Source organism: Cryptomeria japonica, chromosome 7, assembly GCF_030272615.1.
Source record: "Cryptomeria japonica chromosome 7, Sugi_1.0, whole genome shotgun sequence".
Taxonomy (NCBI): domain Eukaryota; kingdom Viridiplantae; phylum Streptophyta; class Pinopsida; order Cupressales; family Cupressaceae; genus Cryptomeria; species Cryptomeria japonica.
Genome location: NC_081411.1, coordinates 158,786,432 through 158,808,940, shown reverse-complemented (window position 1 = coordinate 158,808,940; position 22,509 = coordinate 158,786,432). Strand labels below are relative to the sequence as shown.

Sequence of the window (22,509 nt, the reverse complement as noted above, 5' to 3'; positions counted from 1 at the left end):
CAAATTAAGAAATATCAAAGTATTTCTCGAATTATTCATAAAATCTAAATCTACCCGAGTCCTGCATACCAATTGATGGTTCCTCCGAAAAAGTAGGGACTCGCCCTAAAAAAATAGGAACCTCTTTCCAAACACCTGTAATTGCTCAAAAGGATCCTGCTTTGGCCCCTGGTCCCTCAGGTGGTCATCCAGTGAACTACCAGTTCTCCCTAAAAAATAGGAGACCTCCCTAAAAAGTAGGAACTACCGTCTAAAGGTCCAAAACGGCTCACAGAGCCTCTGCAAAGCTCCAGAAGCCTCAATATGGGTTCCCTTTTCACTCCACTGGCCTACGGGAACATGATGATAGGCCAATCTTTGCCCAACTAGCTATTACCCAGGAAGGGGACATTACAATCCATGTCTACATTAATCAAATTCTACTCCCAAACAACCATCTCCGAACCGATCCAAACAAAGTGAAGAGGAACAAAAGACCAAAGCACTGTTGCTGCTAGGGAGAAACCCATCCAGAGAAAGGTCAGCAACAGTAACCCCACTCACAAAAAAAATCCAAAGCCTAAGAGGCTAGGATATGGATTCCTCCTGATGTTCGTTCTAGAGAGAGAAGAGTGGATACGAAGGACACTTTGTAGACAATTTGTTACTTCTATTCCCCAAATTTAGAAGACAAGTCACAAAAAGTTATAAAGGAAGAGAGCATCAAAACCACCTTAGCATTTACACAATATGTGGTAAACAATAGGTGTTTCCTAGATTTGGTCAATGTGTTGATGGCAATGAGCTAACCAAATACCGTCCAAGGCTTCTGCCTCCCAGTATTCCAATGGCAAGCAAGAGAGCTTCACCAAGACAAGAACTTTGTTGGTACATTCCTTCTCAAATCAAAAACTGTTTCCCATTTTTCTAGGAAGAGCCACAATCTTCATAGGATGAGAAAGATATCAAGAAGAAACCATTCCTCGCAGCAACAATTTCCAAATGGCCACAATATTTCCATTTTGTCTTGGCCCGATTTGTGAAACAATAAATGTTCGGCCTAGCTCCTAAAAATTTCCCAATGAAAGAAAATTTCGGCCTGCAGGAAGCCCTATCCACTAGAGAATCAAGAATCTGTAGGAGATCATCTCCATCCATAGTGGGCATGCAATTTTATTAATGTTATCTGTTATAAGACAAATTGAAGGCTACAAAATCGACTGGACCACCTATTCCACGACACAGTTAAGAAATCCATGTTAAAAATGTTAACAATTGAAAACCATTAAGTGCCTGCTCAAGCCTAAATGTTAGAATAGATACCATAATTTGGAACAATCCACCGTATCTAATTTGATAATGAACCGAAAGGGCCAAAATGAGTGTGAGCTAAATAACTATTTACTGAGTAAGAGAATATAGTTGATATTAAGATGGTCGCATGAATTTATAAAAGACAAATGGTTGGGCTTACCATTCATAGCCTACAAAAAAATAGCCAAATTAAAAAATATATGTAATATCTTGAATTCAGTTTAGTAACTGAATTGGACAAATAATCTATTGGGAGTCTGGGAATGCAATCCTCTGAAAAGTCCTAATTATTTCTGCCAATTTATTTGGCTGGGTGGCTATTCTGGCATTGTAAGCATGTCTTAGCTTTCCTGTGTGGCTGCAAATAACCCCATTATGGCAGCTTGTCCTTGAGTGGACTTACTACTTTCTTTGAAGTTTAATTTCTACTTTACGGTTGATATGATTTCCATGAAGCAAATCTCCCGATTCTGGTGGCATAGGACCAATGTGTATACTGATGGGATTCCCCAAAGATAAAGAACAATTCTGATGGAATGGATGCACCAAGCAAGATAAAAGAAATGGCATGCGCTGTGGCACACAAATGACACATTTTTATCATCGGAATAGCCTCTACTCTTGATTGTGGAGAGAAAATTAGACACATCCATTTTAACCAATTGGCCAACAAACAAAATGTTAAGCAAAGCTTTAAAAGATAAATCCTTTCTTCTTTGCCACAAAAGGAAGGAAGATATCTTCTGAACAATGAAAACCTGCTTGATGGAACTTGAGATGAAAACAATCAAACACTGCAAGCCATATCTGTGCACAAGCACATGATACAGATAAATGAAAAGCATTTTCGTATTGTATTAACACAGCACACATAATTTGTGGAAAAGAACCTTTTTTTTTTTTACACAAAGTATTATCATATAAAATTTTACTCTGTAGCATTACCACACAAAAGATTTAACAATAGGCAAGTATTGGGATGTCATATATTCATAGCCAGGAACCCTATGAGATGAATAGTAATACTGTCTACAATGCGTAGAGATGGAATAATAGCTAGTGCTGACAATATACATTACCATACAGTTACACCCCCTTATGTTGAATATTGACTGAAGATACCATGCTTTGAACAGCAGTATGAAAAAGGTGGATCTTGAATTCTACAAAAATGGAGCAACATTCCATGGATTGTAGTTTGAAAACTCATTGAGTACTCACCAAACATGACTCAATTTACAGGGCTTTTTTCTTGCTTGCCACACCAAGTCGACGTTACTCGTGTGTTGAGTCAGGGTGAAGTCCTCACTAGGGATTCACAAGTTTTGCATAAAGACTCGACCAATTGAGGAAAGACTTGCAATTGTCTAGTGCTGACTTGCCTAGCATGAAACTAAAAGATACCCATGATTTGTCACTTTAGGTCTGTTTTTGACATATTATGCTCTTAATTCACCTAGCAAAAGAAGTCTTTAGCAGAAAGGTGTCAAACATGTTAAGATTAAATTGCGAAAGATGGTCTGCACCATGAAGGTAGATGCAGTCTTGAATATTTCAATTTGGTCTTGGTGGTGGGGGCTCTGCCCCTCAACCCTGCCCTGTATGACAACATGGAATTTACCAAGCGTGCTGCCTCTAGACAACCACCTACTGCCATCTTCCTTTTGTCTCCAAATCCCAGACCTTTCTTCCTGTATTCCAAGCCTCTATGGAACTATGTGATGATCAGGTTCCAAGAATCTATTAAACTTATGTAACTTGTTAATTTGAAGGTAATATGGCATATATAATCTTTGAATTATGACAAATTGGTGTTCAAAATAGATTTATGTGTTCATTAAATACATTAGTTCTTTTTTGTGTGTAATTACATCTTTTTTAACGAGTCGTGAGCCCAAGTCAGTAAATATATTGAACTGCCAAGTCCAAGTTTTCCACATAATACAGGGATGACAAAATATTGAGAAAAGTGATGGGAGATTATAACCAAGAAGATAGACACAACCTTTCTGTTTAAAAATAGTTTGAATATGCTGATAAGCAGGTTTCATAGAAAGAGCTATCCTAAAAATTAATGCACATCAGACCGAAAGTCAGTTATCCTTACATCATGGATCTCTCAAAAACTTACCCAATCTTAAGGAATATACCAAATAATTAAATATATATAAGGTTTTACATAGTAATAGTCCCAAAACAAACCAAAAGCTTTAGCACAAGCTTCCAACAAGTCCTCAAAATAAAGATCTGAAAAAAAAGCTGCAATCCATCCTTGCAAAAAGAGGATTATTTAAACAAAGAAAAAAATTATCAATAAAATAAAAGTGGTTTGTCTGACACAAACTTTATGTTGATTCCATCTCTAAAAATTTTGGAGGAGAAAAACTCAATTAAGCACAGCTCAAACACATAAAGAAATCAAATTAACAAATATACCTTTCATGGATAAGAAAAGTCAATTTCTGAACCGCTAAAAATCAGTATATACTATATACTGATCAAATAATTCACTTCACTGAACTTCAGTGCTTGAAAGAAACCAAACGAAAAGGAATTTTAAGTTCATGTAGATCTATGACGTACACATTAATAGATCTCTAACAATTTTCTCCAAAAGTGAGTCAACTTACGACTATGGAGTACAAATAGCACGATTCAAAAAAAATCCTGCACAAAATACCATTCCAGCAATATAGTGATATTGGATCTTGACATCAATTCCAACTAGAAATGTAGATCTATGACACACATTAATAGGCCTCTAACAATTTTCTCCAACAGGCTAACATCTATACAACTCAGTCAACTTACAAATATAGAGTACAAATAACACGATTCAAAAAAGAAACCTGCACAAAATACCATTCCAGCAATATAGTGATATTGGATTTTGACATCAATTCCAATTAGAAACTATGGCATAATTTAAAGATATAACTGGATTTTCAAAAACAACATTATAGAACATGTAAGAATCATATCAGAATGATACAAATGTAAGAAAATCAACTATATGAAGAAAAAGACTATCTAACCGTAGGGTTGAGCATTCCAAAACCTATAAGTGATTACTAGAAGCACAACTACAAACATCAGTTAACCCAGAAAAACTAATTACAATCGATACTTTGACACTGGCAGTTACTCTTGGGTAGAGCAGGGATGGGGGTGAGAGGGAGCTATTTTTAAGGGATGGCTATTAAAATATAGGAAATTTCAAATATTCATATAAGGCATGCACAATGACAAAGAAGCTGTGCAAACACAAAGGTGCAGTGCATTTTCTATTAAATATAGAAAATTTCAAATATTTAAACTTTTCCTTTTGTCAAAATGTAAAAGCCCTGTCCTGCCCCATCCCCGCATACCTATGTCCCTGGGAAATTTTGGGGATAGGGACAGTGGCATCACTAGTAATACAAATTTAAAAGAATATGGATTTCAAAGAATCGATTTTGTTCAATTAATCAAGGAGACAAAGCTCCTTTAAATAGAGTTACAAAGATGATGTTTCTAAAAGAAACAATCATTAACTAGAGGTGAAATTAGAAACAACTTAAATGACCATTAATAACACAAATAGAAAGATATTATTCTAATACCCTCCCTTAATGGTCATCGTTCTAACTACCAAGAGAAATAACAGAGAAGGTTGCCCCCTTCTTCTCAGAACACGCTGCAACAAAAGACAAGAGCCTGCCACTAACTCTGCCACTTGAGATGAGTTTGCCACCAACCCTCTCAGAAACTGTAGAACTTCTGGAGATACCCAAAACAACACCAACCGTCCAACCTGTTGTTGGACAACTGTCCTCCCTGTAACCAGAGACACACCAAGAACAACCATCACGATTTTGAGGAAAAAATCGGCAAACCCTCCAAACTATTGTAGATGAGTAAGATGCTCAAAAATAGACTGCAAACAAGAGACTAGTGCAGATGTTCGCACAACTCCAGGTGCGACTAAAACCAAACTGCAGCAAAGTACAATTTTTGAGGTAAAAATCATAAACCTCCCATGATTTTTTTTTACAGGGACAAAAAATATTTAAAAACCCATAGATAATTTTTTAGGACAAAATTATTAAAACCCATAGATTTTTTTCAAGGGAAAAAAAAATATTAAAACCCATCACAATTTTTTTTAGGTAAAAAAATATTAAAAACCGAAACAAACATCGATGCCCATAAGCCATCTTCACGCTTTTTGAGGCACAAAAAATGAGCTACTGAGAAGATGCTAAGTGCACAAAACCTGATTGCCTTCCAACATCAAGTTGGTCAATGACGCCATCTTGCACGTTTCCCAATGCACAGAAAACGAAAAACTGAGAAAGCGCTGGCACAGAATTCAAAAAATTCGAATCCCAATACAGAAACAAAGGCAAATGTAGGTACAGACTTAAAAAAATGAAGTACGGCTGGTCAATGACACCATCTTGCATGTTTCCCAATGCACAGAAAACGAAAAACTGAGAAGAGGCGTTGGCACGGAATTCAAAAAATTCGAATCCCAATATAGAAACAGAGGCAAATGCAGGTACAAACTTAAAAAAATGATGTACGGCGGGCACAAATTTCAAGAAAAAAATTCCGGCTGACCCAGAAAAATCCAAAGACAACCCAGAAATCCTTGCAAAAAACCCAAAATGAATCTACTGTCGAAATCTGGATCCGTTGGCTCGAAAATCGAGGCACCCAGAAAATTCTAATGACAACCCAGTTGAGATCTCAAAAAACCCACCAAGAATTTGCAATCAGAAAATAAATCGACTTGATCTGAAGGGAAAAAACCCTAGTAGCTGCAGCCAAAACGAACTGCCAAAGTAGCAATTTCAAATAAACAAAGAAATTTTTCAAAACGAATTTTTAATTGAAAAATTATTTTGAAATTAACCAAGGCTCTGATACCATAATACAAATGCAAAAGCATATGGATTTCAAAGAATCGATGTTGTTCAATTAATCAAGGAGATAAAGCTCCTTTAAATAGAGTTACAAAGACGATGTTTCTAAAAGAAACAATCGCTAACTAGAGGTGAAATTAGAAACAACTTAAATGACCATTACTAACACAAAGAGAAAGATATTATTCTAATAGCTAGGGACTTATCCCCGGGTAACATAGAAAAAAAGTAAGCTTATAGCCCATAAAAGTAAGAAAATGAATGATGCTGAACATGGGCACCCCATATTCCACAAAGAACCTGCAATTATTCAAGCCATGAAAACTTGAAAACTAAACCAATATTGTTGGTTGTAATCAATTGACTAGCTGAAAGTCAATACTTGTTAATGGGTTTCTCATAACTTGTTGAAACCTTTACAAGAGATTATTTGATGATTGTCTCCAATTTGGTGCTCTAAGTTAATATGAATTTTGACCCTCTTTAGCTAGTGTGTTGTATTTGATAGGTAGTCAAACATTGATAGAAGCTTTGGAGCTAATAACCTTTTAACTTTTCTTTGAGAACAAGATTAAATAAATTTTTGATTGAGCACATTTTCTGATACAATGATACCCTTATTTCATATGCTATTTGCAATTTTGAACTGTGAATTCTCCCATTTTTTCATATATTAGTCACAACTCACAATCAATATGATGAAATTTTAATGTGTCTTATAATTCTTGTGTCATCTTAAAAGTTTTTATCAAGAAGCTAAAAGAAGGTAGACAATTATCTCTATGGTTTTGTTTGGCAGGCTTTATCCAGTATACCATGGGACATGAAACCAATCTATGGGCTCATCACTGACACGTTTCCAATTGCTGGGTATGTTCTGTTGGTTTCTGCAATGATACACTATATTTCATCTTACTACCGTGTCTCCATGACCATTTTCCTAGTACATAAATGACACTTCATTCAAAGACGAGAAATAAAGTTCAATTATTTTAGATTACACAGGCTGACATGTATTTCGGTATGATTAGATATGATTAAATGGAATCTTACTACTTTACCATGAAATCTCAGGTACCGAAGGTGGCCGTATTTTGTCATATGTGGAATTACTGGGAGCCTTTGTCTTTGGGCACTTGCTTTCCTTAAGCTAACACCTTGGCCAGCCACCTTCTTGATGGCTACAGTTGCTCTATGTAACGCATTTCCAGATGTTGTGGCAGATGCTTCACTTGCACAGTGTAGTAAAATTGCTCCCACACTTTCAAGTGATTTACAAGTATGAAATTCATGTAATGTACTCTCTTACATTCTTTCCTTACATTCGTTTTCTTTTTTTAAACTGTAAAAGGAGATTCATTTGTTACAATAGTCTTTGTTTTTAAACTCTAGATAATATTGGTCGGGAAAGCATTAAAGAATCACTAGTAAATATCAAGAATCAAATTGTAGGAGCATTCTATTTTTCTAGCAACTTTTTTCATTGGCAGGATAAACATTCATTTCAAAGGATTCAATACAGAAATACAGTTTATACTCTGTATCATATAAAATAGCCATACCTTATTCATTTGTCCACGTATCCTAATTTTTATTACAATCCGCTCCCTGTACCAATACCCATAGCCCACCTTTCCAGAAAACTATGCCATAGAAATATGAAATCATTGATTAATTACAACTATACAAATTACATCCTCGAAATATGCACCCAGTGCCATAAAAATCATGTCTTTATTTGTAATACAATCTTTTCTCTACAAACTCCATTAAAAAAATTGGACTACAATTTTCAAGCTCAAGTAGGATATACATCTCTAATGTGCTGAACTTTCTTATTCAGTATCATGTTGTGGCTTAAAATAGTAAGCTAGATTAGCTAGTATTGACACTGAAACTAACATAGAAACTGTTTGAGCATGTAATGTAATGTCCCCATTTTCGTGAGCATCAAAGTTCGAGGGATTAGCCTATTATTTTGACTCTTGTAGGCTAACATGTTTGGATAAAGAGTCTCAGTGGCAATTCTACTTCTTCAGTTCAGTCTTGGGTTCAGTTCTAGGGCCTTTACAGTCAGTGTGTGGACTTAGTTGAGGGACTTATAGTGAGTCAATCTGACAATAGTGTTATCTTAAGTCAAGGCACCTGGACACATGGGGTTTATTCAGTGTTGACTCCAACTTCAGACGACACATCAAAAGACTGAATATTGAGAGAGATATTAATATTTTAGTGGTTAATTTTTTAAATTAACTTATATGGATATTATAAAGTCATAAAGTGACTTTATTAAAATTAAAAGCCACTTAAATATTGTGAAGTAATTTTTATTAAATCACTCGAGTGAATTTGGACACCCAAAAGAAAATTAAACTATGGAGAGTAAATTAAATACATTGAAATGTATTTAAATGACCTTGGGTGTACTTTCTTGGGAAACGTGCCATTGGAGTTATTATAAAATTATATTATTAACTTTATTAAAAAGTGGGCCACTTAAATAATATAAAGTGAATATCAAAAGGGTACATCCAAGTGGGGAATTAATTCAAATGTTGCATAAAGTATACATTTTAAATGTATTTAACTCCCTTCAAGAGGAAATCACACTTTTTGGAGAATTATGCCTTTTTGGGTTTATAAAGGCAAAGAAAACAATTCAACCCTGATTATTGATTATTTGACATTGCTTGTTATTTTGCTTTGTGAAATTCTTTGACAAGGGTTTTAGAGGTTTGGCCATTGGAGAATGAAAATTCTTTGTGGATTTGTGATTGTGAGGCTATGGAAGATCAGCAGAATTATTGCAATTGTGAAGGCTTCATTCAAGAGTCTTATTGTGCTTCAACAAAGATTCTTTATTTCAGATATTGTAGATTTTGCAATAAGGAAAGAACAAATCAGGTTAGACGCCCCTTCTAGCAACATATTCATTTCAATAAGCAGCCGTACAGTTTCCAATTGTTGGCTGTACAATTTAGGCTTGTCACGTGGGGTCCAGGACGTTTTGACTGTGAGGTTGAAACGTCTTCCTAATTTGCAATCTAGTTTCACCATTCCCAACGCCTAGCATAATCAGGTGGATTCATCTCATATTTGGCTTGGAGAAATTGTATTCTAGACTTGTACTTCAATTTTGGTTAGTTTCCCAGTTTTGGCTAGCAAACTCTAGAACTCTTTATTTAAAATAAGCTGAGGACCTACAGGTATGTTTTATGTATTAGTTTCATTTGCAGCAGTTACTTAATGCATAATATAGATTCAATTGTTCCATATTTGGTATCTATTCAGTTATATGAGCAATTCTTGCCTGGTGCACTTGTTATTTTTATTTAAAAGTTGTTCAAAAACCCTTGAAAATCAAAAAACAAATCAGCAATAGTATTTCAGGAGAGTTACAACCAGCAGGGTTCTTCCATGTAATTTCATTCATATTTGTGATTTTATTTACAATTTAGCATTTTAAACATTTTAATAGTTGCATCTTTTGCTGCCACTTGAGAACTGTAGAATGAAATATTGAATTTTAAAATGAATAACATTTTCTTTTTTAATCTTTTGAAAACCATGCATCATATATTGCAGCATTAAATAACAAAAGCATGTAATGGAATAGAACTAGTAAATTTAGCATTCATATTTATGCCCTCAACTGAAATAGACAGAAGACCTATCATTACAGCTCTTGAATGAATCTTGTTATCTTAACCACATGTAGCAAGTCCATATTTCATTCACAATAGATTACTGGTTATTTAAGGAATTTAAATATTGGAGAAAGATATCTTTCTACTTTTTGAGTGCTTTTTAACTATTTGCTATAGGTTAATGACATTGAAATCTTCCTATTGGGCTCCTTGCTGACATGCAGAACTTCATACTGATAAAATACGGGGTTCTGTAACTCAACAGCATATAGACTGGAAGAATTCAGATGCAACTCTTTTATTTTGTAAATGGGTCATTTTTCCCACCCATTAATATGGTTCTAAGTTATAAAGATATGCTCTGTAAGCACATTGCTAGACCCTATAAATTGAGTGTGGGAAGCCACACAAGTTTTAATAATAACCTGATCATAAGGTGAATTAAGTCATCTTTGAATCCTGGCACAACAGAATCTGCTGCACAACCGATATAACAAATATTTACTTTTCCTTGTGTTGAGGCAGAAGTGCACTAAAGTTCAAGTCTTATTAAGTCTCTACAGATTCTCCTAGTTTTCAAGCTAAATTTTCTACCATCAAGCAGAGGTCACTATTTTTATATGTTCTTGACATTGACAATTGGACATTTACAATAATAGCTGCAATGATTTTGGTTAAACTTTTTCATATTTCCATGTATTTTCATGTAGCATTCTAAGCAAAGAATGCTTGTCTGAGTGCCTGTCATGCAAAGACAGTTAATGATATAGACCTTGAGATTCAACTGTGTTTGGAGGTGCACAAACTGAGGAGGGACTCTAAATGTCAAACCTGATGTGCAAAATAAAAAATAAACAGTACTCATAAATCTTATGGATTATCTGGCCTAACACAAAAAATATTTAAATAAGAAATAAGAAGAATCTATAAAATGAGGATCCATGACTATAAATAGTTGTTGCCTTTCCAAAGTGAAATGGAAATAAAGTAGTCAAGGTATTGGACTCTATGAGCAAAAGAGGACTATGGTCTCGACTCTAAAGCTCAATGAAATAGGATATGATATTTCCATGAATATATTGTAGGTATACAAGTATACTTCAAGACTAACTTTGTGTTTGTTACATCATGCAGAGCTTAGCTATGGGGAGTTTGGCAGCTGGGGGTTTGGTTGGATGTGGTGTTTCAGGAGCAGCAGTGCATGGCTTGGGACCACAACATTCTTATCTATTAGTTTCAGTTGGACCACTTCTGCTTATTGTTGCAGCATTGGCCCTTCCAGAACGTCGTTTGCCAAACACAGTGCTTAGTTTTCAATTCAAAGCACTAATGCATACAATTCAGCTTTTTGGGAAAACTCTACGAGATCCTGTTCTTTGGAAGCCTGCACTCTATATTTACCTTTCACAGGTTTTTTTTCAATCAATAAGTCCTAGATGTTGGATTTTTTTATAACTGAAACTTCTATTTTCTCATTTTGTAAGAAATGGCTCTTCTAATTTATTGTACACAGTCAGATTTAGTGAAATAGACTGTCCTTTATCTTTGGCAATAATATCATTACTTATGTGTTATTACCTTTTCATAGTTTAGTTTTATGCCCCAGTTTTTTAAATTTCAATTTATGCCCGTTCTAAATTTTATGATTCCCTTTTGCAGGGTTCCTTGTGCCCAGATATTTCTGAGGCAATGTTCTTCTGGCGTACAGATCCTGTTGTAGGTCCTGGCTTTGGTGAAGAATTTATGGGTCTTGTAAGTGCAGTTGGAAAGGTGGCAATGATTATTGGCATTGTTTGTTACAATCGTTGGCTCCAGCAACACACTTTGCGGAAAATGTTTCTTTGGCCAAGGGTAGCTTCTATTCCTTCCTTCAAATTTCTGATTTCTACCTGAAGTTTCCTGTCTAATGCTGATAAAGAATGGCCAACTGTCCTCTTGTGAAATACAAAAATAAGGACAAAAAGTTTCCATGAAAAAGGCCTCACTTGTCCTTTGGGATGAAGAAATAAACAAGAGGAACATATCAAACACCCTTGAATAATGGATTTCATGTAACCATAACTAGTTTTTTTCCCCCTTAACTAATGCATCTGATACTACATAAAAGAACACAAGATTTGTATCAGTTGAAGTTTGAAAAATAAAGTGAAGAGGGAAAAGGAAAAGGAAATATCCTCCAAAAACAAGCTCTGTAGAAAAATGTGCACTCCAGTTCAGCCCCTTTCTTTTGTTTAATACTTGTTCAAGACTCCCCTTGCTCCCCTTTTTATGGAAATAGAACACCCTTCAGGCAATGCACAATGCTATTGGGACATTTAAGACATGCACTCATCTCAAAGAGAATAATTATTCTGTTGCAAGTATTTGTCTGGAAGTTGGCCTCCTTAATGGGATTCATGTTGCCATTAATCTGAAAATGAAAGATAAGATTTTTTCCCAAAAAATTGTTTATGAATATATTTCTTTTAAATATAAATTATGTCATGAACATGGGCATTTCCAAAGAAATCGCCTTAAAAGCTTAACTCAACCCAACAAAAAGAGGACCAAAAATGAGGACTTTCAGCAATCTAAAGTAAAAGAAACAAGCACAAAGAAAATCCAGACTCTTCTATTAAAGATCTCCTTTCCAGCAACACCCCTTTTCTGTCTTGTCCTAAGATATGGCAACTATAGAAATTTTAGGTGTCTCAGTTGACAAGGAATCTGAAGACATGACAGTTACTAAGCAGAATATTAATATATTATCTGTTGAGAAGGAGACACTATCTACTAAAGTCGGAGCTGAAGAGGATTGTTTCGCATTAGCCCTCAATAATGGTATAATGGCAGAAGAAGATAATTCCATTGTTTCTCATGTCATTAGCCAAAAAGCTAAACGAAGAAATAAAAATGTTAAAATTAGATCCAAAGAGACTTCCTAGGACACAGCTGCTAGCAAGCAATATACTCTAGATTCTACAATCAAAATAAAATTTAGAAAACAGTTAGGCTAGTTAACTAACTCCTTTGGTGGGCAACTCTCTAATGCTCTGGCTATCTGTCCTTTGTAGACCCATTTTTCTATACACAGTATTTTCTCTAGGGTTGTTTCCACTGTAATCTTGGTATTTTTAAAAACAATAAATTTCTTATTTTTATAAATAAACAATGAAATAAAAAGGAAACTCTTCTGCCATGAAAGATAGAAACATTAACATTCACACTTTGGGCCTATGGGATGAAGTCTGCATGATTAATTCTGACTTTAATGTGCATAGCCTGATTCCTTTTCAACATTTTCAACTTTACAAAATGCCAAATGGATAACAGAATATTCCTATTAAAAGTTGCATCTTATCTTCCAAAGAAAATTGAAAGCAAACAACTTATTGTACACCATGTCTTTCCAACTGTCCCTGATCATCAAGGTATTCCCTAATAGAGGGTCTTAACAACAAAACAAGATATGAATAAGCAATTGGAATATGCCTGCAGCCATACCTAAAATGTCACTTCAAAGGGAAATTTCTAGGGAAAAAAAAACTTATTGATTACTCTTCTTATTAAAAATACAATGCCAGAGATGCCAACATGATTAGCTCATGTTTTCCCACAAACTTCAGTAAAGGACCACCCACCACACAAATTTCATTTGAAAGTTCTTAATTTTTAAAGAGTAACATCTATTATCTTTCTTTAGGATCACATAGTCCACATTTTGTTCAAGGATCAAGCAATAGCCGATGCATGTGTCACTCCACCATCACACAATTCTTTGGTATTGTTGTGACCTTTTCACACATCGCCCCATTGCAAATGGGGACCCCCTACTTTTTAGGCCTTCTCAGTCGTTCGGTTTTGTTTTTTGGGGTCTTTTGGTTGCAGTCTCTCTAGTCTCTTTGCTTTGCAAGTGTTTGGGGGTCAAATTGATTAAGTCTACTTTTCGTTTGAGTGAATTTGATGAAGTTTAGGGCCTATTTTGTCAATTTTAGGGTTTATGCCTTTAGTCTTAGATTTTAGGGGTTTCTATTAGGGTTTTGGAAAAACTAAACATTTCACTGGAATTAGGATCCCTCAAGGAACCTCCCAGTAAAATTTGAGCCAAAATGGAGCAACTTTCCATTTTTAGAAAGTTCCTATTTTTTAGGGATTTTACTGAGTCCCAGAATGCCTTCATTTTGCCAAAAATCAAACTTACTATTTTTAGTATTTTCTATTTTTAGTAAGTTTCTATTTATAGTAAGTCATTTTGTGTCCTGTTTTAGGGTCTAACACTGACGTTTTGAAAAGTTTCTATAGCGATGAAGATCAAGCATTCGTGATTATTTCTAAATCCGGAAGGTTTGAAAAGTAGACAGAATTAGTCAAAAATGGCTAAGTGTTGGCATCAAGTCCTGGAGTGGAAAGCTCCAAAAATCATCCAAGTTTGGAAAGCAACATAAAATCCTTCAGTAAGTCAATCTGACATCCAAATGAAGGAGCCTGGCATCAAGGAAGGAAGAAAGATGAATTTCCTTCCCTCAGGCAATCCAGTGCCCAAATCAGGAAGAAGGCACCAAAACTGAGGGTCATGGAGAATTCAAAATGCAATGAAATTCCCTCTCTAATGCAAAATTGTGCACTATACCTAAGAAGGGCGCCAAACTCACATTCCCATGGAGAAATGGAAGAAGTGCGAAATTCCAAGACTAAGGCAAAAATCCGCCCGAAGAGTTGAAAGGGCACCAAAATGAAGGATGCACGGAAAAGGTCCAAGTTGATAAATTCCTCCACATATGGAAAAATCCGCCCTACTCCTCAGGAGGGCGCCAAAATGGCATGCTCAAGAAAAATGGACAAAACAATGAATTCCTTCCTCAGGTGAAAATTCTGCCCCAAGGCATGGAAGGGCACCAAAGTGGAGTGGTCAGGGAAGAATTGAAAAGGGTATGAATTCCTCCACCTATGCAAAAATCCGCCCACAAGTGAGTTAAGGTGCCAAAATGAAGTATGCAAGGAGAACTTTAAAATTTGTGAATTCCATGACCTTAGCAAAAATCCACCCAAGAAGGTCATAAGGCACCAAAACAAGGGACTCAAGGAAGAACTCCAAAGTGTGAAATTCCTCCTTCAGTACAAAATTCTGCCCTAGGATTTGGAAGGGCGCCAAATTCAGGAGGTCATGGAGAACGTGGAAAATCAAGATTTCCTTGCCTTAGTAAAAATAGTGCCCAAGGAGTACACAGGGTGCCAAATAGAAGGAACCATGGAATTCATGGAAAATAGTGAATTCCTCCCTCGTGAAGAAATTGTGCCCATGCCAGGTGAATGGTGCCAAACAAGGGTGTCCATGGAAAGCATCGAAAAAGTAAAAATCCTTGCCTTAAGGAGATTTGCGCCTAGGCAAGATGGAAGAGTGCTAGGGAAGAGGAGTCATGGAGAAGCCAAATAATGATGAATTCCTCCTTCATGAAGAAATAACGCCTAAAGATGATGAAGGGTGTTGCATGGAAAATGAACACTTGAGAAAATTCCACCTCCTCCAATTAAAAAAAAAAAAGCCTTGGCCAATGAAAAGATGATGAAACGGCTAAGTCAAAGAAAATCAAAGGAATGAAGAAATTCCATGGCAGAGTGAATTCCACGCCTTGAGAAGAATTGCACCCTACTCCTCAGGAGGGCGCCAAATTGGCCCAGGCATGGAAAATCCAAGAAGGTTCAAAATTCTATCACCAAGTGAGATTTGTGCCTAAGGAAGGTACTAGGACGCCAAAACTTGATGGTCATGGAAAGCTTCAAAATCACAAAATTCCTTACCAATGCAGAATCATTGCCCAAGTCCAAAGGCAGGTGCCCAAGTCAAGGTATCAAGGAAGGGCATGGAAAGGATGAATTTCCTCTATCAAAGTCAAAATTCCAGGCCTAGCCAGGAAGTTGAGAATTTTCTAAGGCATGGAAATAATGAAATTCCTTACACCAAGCTGAATCCCACGTTCCATGCCTAAGTTTGAAAGTCCAAGATGGAAATTTCCAAGGCAAAGGAAACTTTTGAGGGTCAAAGAAGAATGGAAATGCAGAAACCCACTCAGTAGAAATTTTGAAAAATCTATTTTTAGACACCAGATCTCGTCGGAATCCGGAAATTTTTGCAGATTTGGACTTGTGAGAGACTACTCTCTCTCCTGGATTCGGGTCCTTAATTTTAGGAAAATTCCTAAAAAAAGGAGATGGTGGAAAATTGTTGAAAATCTCCTCCAAGGCAAGGAAAGTTGAAAAACTTCAAAAAAAATACTTCCAGAGTCAAAGATTCTCCCTCTTGAAGTTTTCTCTCTGTAAGGGTTTCTCGCCAAGTGACAGCCAGGTCAACGCATGATGAATTAATGGAGCATCTTTTGCACGCAGCCATCACATTTAAGGCAATATGGCAGATTCCTTTTGCATGCAGCTGTCGCATGTGGAGGTGATGGTGCATTTATGACATGATGGGGCAATTTTGCATAGAGGAATATCCAATGTATTTTGGGCAAATTTAGTGAGTGACACATTTAATGCATTCTGGTTACCAATTGTAATGGGTTGGAATTAATTGTAAATGGGCATAATGAGTTATTAATTGTTGATTCCCACCTTGTTGCATCATGTGTGGGGAATCTTTTAGGGAAAACCCTAATTAGGGTTTGCATGTAGCCAAGGCCATAAGCCTATATAAAGGGGTGACCCCCCTCATTTGTAAAGGAGGGAGACTTTGTATGAAATTGTTGTGATAAGTTTTTGAGAAAATAACAGTGAAACATTGTTCTCTGATGGTGTCCACTTAAGTTATTTTTTCAAAACTTGCATGGTTTCACCTTCCTCACTTAGAGTAGAATTTTATTTTCTCAGTTGTTAGATAAAGTGTTTTGATTGCAATGGAGAATGTAATGGTGTTTGATGAATTTCCATGGTTCATACTTTTTGCATCTTGTTGATTGTAAGTTGTAGTGTAAAGTTAGTCTGAACCACCAAATTTGTGCTAAGTTTGATTGTGAATAGTCGTTTGGTTTGCATTGTGTTGGGTATTAAAATGCACCTTCTCAATATGAAAATCCTTCATCATCCTCAGAAGATTGCACCAGTTCTTGCGGAGTTGTAGTTAAACTTGGCGAAGCAGAGCTTGGTTTATTTGGAATGTGTCCACCAAAGCATTAACTGTTGATATCACTGCCCTTAGGGAGTAGATTTAGATCCTTCTAAACCTTTTTCCCCTTTATTTTCAGTTCATTTTATCCCGTTCAAAGCAACAACATTGTATAATTGCCATATCCGATGATGAAGTTCCAGCCACAACAAAGAAGTGAAAGAATGATGCAAACATAAGGCCCCTTGGATTACCAACAATCACATCAGCCAACTAAGTCACGTCTATAGCATAAAGAAACCTTGGAGTCAATTGTTTGAACTTCTTGCAATCATAGCATGCAATCACACTTTGATCAAGAGAGAGTGAAGTGACCATTAGGCAACTTTATTTTGTGTTCGATGTAGTCATAAAAAACACGTCAACAGGTATCACTACTAAGAAATTTTAGAATTGCAGTTTTAACTTTTAGTCTCTCCATTGCGGTAGCAATCCCTGGATTTACTACTTGAAAGAGAGATAATAGGGGTAATTTTGGAAAGTTCGTAGAAGATTAGTTTGTCAGTGACACTAAATTTTTGAGTTTGTATTAATTATCTTCATTTATGCAACTATTATAGCTTTTTATTCCAAGGACCTAGTATAAATGACCTTTCTTTGCTAATATTTTACCAAACCAACCACATGGGTAAGAGAATAGGTATTGATGCTAAATGCCAGACATTATGTGGTCCTTCATATTGAGTGGAATAACCAAGAACAGCTAGGCAATCTTAAGTCTCGTAAGTTGTATAAAAGTAAAGAGATTGAAAACCCTTGCAATCCTAATCATATGGTATTTTAATAGACTTGCATTCTCTTGGGTGTGATGGGAAGATAATTAATTATCAAGATAAAGATTTCCATAAAGCATCAGAAGGTTGTATGCATACACACCATCCTCCACCACGAAGGTCATTTTCAACTTATCCTCCTCGGTGATGGATAGCTGGTTGTACCCTGAGATCCCATCCATGAAGGAATAGATTTCATGTATAGCCACTTCCTTGAGGATGCTGTCGGTGAAGGGTATGGGAAACGGGTCTTTAATAGTGACAGCGTTCAGACACCGGAAGTCTACACACATCCGGATCTGATTGGCCTCTTTCTTGAGGGAAATCACAATGGGAGACACCCATTCGCTTGTCTGCATTTTGAAGATTATGCCCGCTTCTAACATCTGCTCAATTTCGTCATTCACCCGTGCAGCATAATTTTTGTTCATACGGTAATGCCGCTTCCTTACCAGTTGGGCTCCCGGTACCAATGTTATGCGGTGTACACATAGCTCTGGGGGCACGCCCTTCAGGTCCTTGTACATCCATGCAAAAACATCCTTGTATTCGAGGAAAATTTTGAAGGCTACGGCCTTCAGCACTGGATTCCAGTCATCTTCGACAAGGATGATCTTGGGGTCACTCGTCCCCCCAAGATTTGTCTCCTTCAAATTGGCTTCCTGATATTTAATAGGTTCTCCCTTCGGGAATTGGTGTGCGGGAGTGTCATTCACAGAGGCCTCCCCATCCTTGTACTCTCCATATTTTGGAGGAAATATATCTGGTTCTTCCTCGATACTCAATACATTGCATGAGGGTGTAAACAATTCATAATCTCCCATTTGCCAGTGGAAGAGGCCATTCAAGGAGTCTCTGTCATCCCCCAAGCATGCTTCCAGTTCTAACACCCCTTCGTCACTGGGCTCCATGTGGCGTCCGTCTCCATCCTCACCCAACTGGTCTCCCTCAAATTCCGAGTCGGAGGAGGATGCTAACTCCTTGCTCACCATCTGCATACGGAGATCGATCACGTACTTCCTCCCCATGTTTTCCAAGGAAAGCGTATTCCGCTTCTAGTTATGATTTGCCTTTGCTGCAATGAGCCACCCACGTCCGAGAATGGCGTCGTGCCCTTTCTGCTTTAGTGGAATCACTACAAAATATAGCACAAATGGCTGCGTGCCAATCATCACCTATTGGCCCATGAGAGTACTAAGGGGCTTAATCTCGTGTTGATCTGCCCCTAGTAGGTTGAACGTGGGAGGCCACAATGTAGGCTTTCCCAGTTTTTTCCACGTCTCTTCTGGGAGCACATTTACTCTTGACCCTCCATCCATAATGGTGTCCATCAAGGTAGTCCCCAGGATGCCCATTTCTACCACTGTCGGTTGGCGTCCGTTGTTGACTACTTACAACATAGGGTCGACCGTGGGGCTTACGACCTCCCTCGTTTTGGCTTGTGTGGGTACGGAGTTTAAGATGGCCATTTTCAACTACGGCATGATTTCAAGGAGGTCTTGAATCTTTACGGGTACCTCTATTTGCAATATTTGTCGTAGGATTCTCTCTTCTCCCCTCGTCCGTGATGGGCTTTTGGCCTCATGGTTGTTTTGTCCTTGTGCTGCCATGTCCTTTGTGATCTCGACTCTTGCTTCCAGCACTCTCTTGATCTCCGTGCGAGGATCTGGGTATGTAGCCTTTTTGGCCTGTGCCCTTGTGATTGCCAACACTTCTGCCTTCGTGGGTTTGATGTTCAAAAGGTTTACTCCTGGCTTCGGGCAATTTGCATCCTCATATGGTCGCCTAGCCCACACCATCGACAGAGGTGCTGAGGGGTGGCTTCGTTCGTGCAATCCCGAGCGAAGTGGCCCCACTGATGGCAAGCCCTACATTGGATCATTGGTCGGCCCTTGGCGTCATACTGGACACGGCTTTGGTTATTGTTATTGTTATTATTCCTTCTGCCGCTGCGTCTGTTGTCCCGGTAACCTCGAGATGATGTCGTTGTGTTGGTTTGCTGGGTCGTACCTGCTGGTGCGGATGTTGTTGCCTACTCAGTGAACAACACTTGCATATTTCGGGTCTTCATCTTGTATGGGCACTCCTTGATGGAGTGTCCCATTACTTGGCAAATTTCGCAAAAGGCCTTCTTCAGGCATGTACCCTTCGCATGTCCTTCCTCCTTGCAGTCCGTGCACCACACGTCTCCTTCAGTCCAGCTAGTAGAGTCTTTCATTGCTTTAAATTCCCTCATCATATGCTCCATGTCCCTCTACAGGGCCGTCACTTTCTTTTTCGACTCCTCGTTACCGCTCTCATAAGAGGAAGAGTCATTTTCCTTGGAGGACTTCCCCTTTTTCTTGGACGTTTTGTATTCACTTTCTAAGTCCATAGCCCTATTGTATGCATCATCGTATGACAAAGGAGGGACTATCTTCATTTTCTTCTTCAAACTGGGTTTTAGGCCTTCTACGAACCACCTCTTCTTGAGTCCGTCGGCCGACTGACTCTCCATTTTCCCAATTAGCTCCTTTAGGTGCCTTCCGTAGGCACGAACTGATTCCTTTTGTCCTTGTTTCGTATTGTATATCTCTGCCACTATTTCATTATCATCCCAGAGTAGGCAGAACTCCTTCTCGAAGGCTTTCCGCAGCGTGTCGCATGTGGCCACTGCAGTTTTATCAATATCCGAGTACCAGTCGATGGCAACTCCCCGTAATGTCACTGGGAATTGCGTCGTCCATTCGTGCTGGTTCGTGACAACATTGGCCGCCCATATGGTTTCGTAGGTTCTACAGTGCCTTACAGGATCCTCCTTCCCATTGCCGGTCAATTTCGGCAGCTTCTGCCTATTGGCCATTAATGAGGGTCATGTCCCCAGTGGTAGCCGTGTCTATCGTGCACCCGCGCCACTCCCTCCCGTGCTGGTGGTGGTGTTTCCTGTTTGAGTGGATGGGGGTATGGTGTTTTGTACCCGCGTGCTTGGTGTGATGGGTCCCAAGAGGGGGTCCTGTCTGTCGTGTGCCTGTGCCTCCTCCGCACCTACGGTCATATGGTTGCCCTCTCCTCCATTCTCACCCTCGTGCTCTATTCGCTCCCTTCGGTGGTCCTCTGTGTGCGGCATAAGGGATAAGTTCTTGAACTGATCCCGAGTCTCTTCGACCAGATATCTTCGTAGCCTAGTTTCCTACAAAAACTCTTCGTGGCTTCTCACCCTACGGTGTTCTGGCGATGCATAGAAATCTCCTTCGGCTTCTGCACCCCCTGTGACACCTCCTTGGTTCACTTCGGGCAGCCCTTCGGCAAGTTGCCTCGGCCTCTGTCTACATTCTACTTGTTGTTCCAAAATCAAGGCCCTTTGTGCGGCCTCCCACTCCTCACTTTGTGCCTTCTTATTTTTGTCCTTATTTAATAAGTTGGGCATTAATTCCCGTACATCTTCATAAATAGCAACAACACATAAAAATATAACACTTCTTTATTGATTCATCCCATCGGATACAATTTGTGTCAATAGTATGACACCATTATTATAATATAGAAAGTTCTTTATTCCTCCTGGAGGTTTAGGGTTCAATTTCCCCTTGGCCTCTTGCCATCACGCTCCGCTTCCTAACGATGACTGTTTTCATCGTACTGTTGGAGGACCTGTTGCCGTCGCTCCTCACGGGCAATCTCCTCCAGGCGAGTTCGTTGTGCCAGTGATGCTTGTGCAAGCAACCAAGGGAGGTGGTTCATCAACTAATTCACTGCAGGGCTAACTTCTAGTGTGGTCCACATGACACTTGTTGGGACATCAGCCTCTGTGGCCTCTCTTTGGATGTAGGTCTCGATGGCCACCTGAAGAAGGATTGAGAATTCCCTCGTTGCAGTGTCTTCTCCGTCGTAGAGCTTTGTTTGCACGTCGTCGGCCTCTGAGTTAATCTCACCGACGGGTAGGCCCATCGTGTCCGTACGCCATCCGCTCCTTCCTTTCCCGAGTATGTCTAGGCAATGGCGCCAAATGTTTGCCACATACGGGTAAACGATTAAATGCAGAAAGTAAATGCATAGAACATAATGGAAATATATTAAAGAACCAGGCTCTATATTAATTCAACAGTCTGTGTACATCAAGTGCTTATAACATCACACCTAGATACGACTATCATGATCCCACTTTGAAGGAAAGGTACGCAATATATAATACCCGAAGGGGTGCGACCAACTGTCGCGTCCAACTGCCCTTCAGGAAGACTAACTGACTGCCATAACCCATAATTACCGACAACAACATAACATAATGATTATTCCCGACAACATGTGTCTGCTGTTTACAAGTTTTTTATTCTCATTATTGTTCCTTGTTCGCTGATTGCTGTGATTGGTTCTTAGTCGATGATCCACTAGATGTATTATTGAATGATGACGGATGATGCAATTAGCCTACTAGTCTAACTTGGTGTTGTTTCAGTCTGATTATTGTTTGAGGACTTGGTCTGCTGGAAATGACTCCTTGGTGATTTCAATTATTCCTGATGCTTCCCTTCTACCATCCCATCCTCTCATCATATACCCTTCTCTTATTGTTGAGAAGTCATGTTATTTTGGGTGGAACCTTTTCTTGAAAGATGGCGTCTCTTTCTGAATCTTAATCGCTGTCTTTCCCTAATAACTATTCACTGTCTTAATGAATCATTGTGTCTAGTCAGTCCTTAACAAGTTGTTTTCCCTTAACCAATCACTGTTGTTGAGGAGCGAACTATGTGCACTCGATAATATTCAGACTT

At 38.3% G+C, this 22,509-nt stretch overlaps 2 protein-coding genes across 4 annotated transcripts in view; one reads left to right on the top strand and one right to left on the bottom strand.

Annotated features, from left to right (window-relative positions):
• The window catches only part of LOC131078261 (indole-3-acetaldehyde oxidase), a 143,478-nt gene that overhangs the window by 34,081 nt on the left and 86,888 nt on the right, over positions 1-22,509 (bottom strand). For 2 of the 3 annotated variants that reach the window (XM_059209217.1, XM_059209218.1), the window contains exon 5: positions 7,763-7,843. The exons of the other annotated variant lie outside the window; for it this stretch is intronic. In XM_059209217.1, coding sequence (XP_059065200.1) covers positions 7,763-7,843 — 81 coding nt within the window. The remainder of the gene's footprint in view (positions 1-7,762; positions 7,844-22,509) is intronic. 3 annotated transcript variants of the gene reach the window in all.
• Positions 1-22,509, top strand: part of LOC131857118 (probable folate-biopterin transporter 6) — a 137,477-nt gene that overhangs the window by 33,640 nt on the left and 81,328 nt on the right. The window contains exons 2-5 of the mRNA XM_059209216.1: positions 7,000-7,070; positions 7,275-7,479; positions 10,982-11,257; positions 11,507-11,698. Coding sequence (XP_059065199.1) covers positions 7,000-7,070; positions 7,275-7,479; positions 10,982-11,257; positions 11,507-11,698 — 744 coding nt within the window. The remainder of the gene's footprint in view (positions 1-6,999; positions 7,071-7,274; positions 7,480-10,981; positions 11,258-11,506; positions 11,699-22,509) is intronic.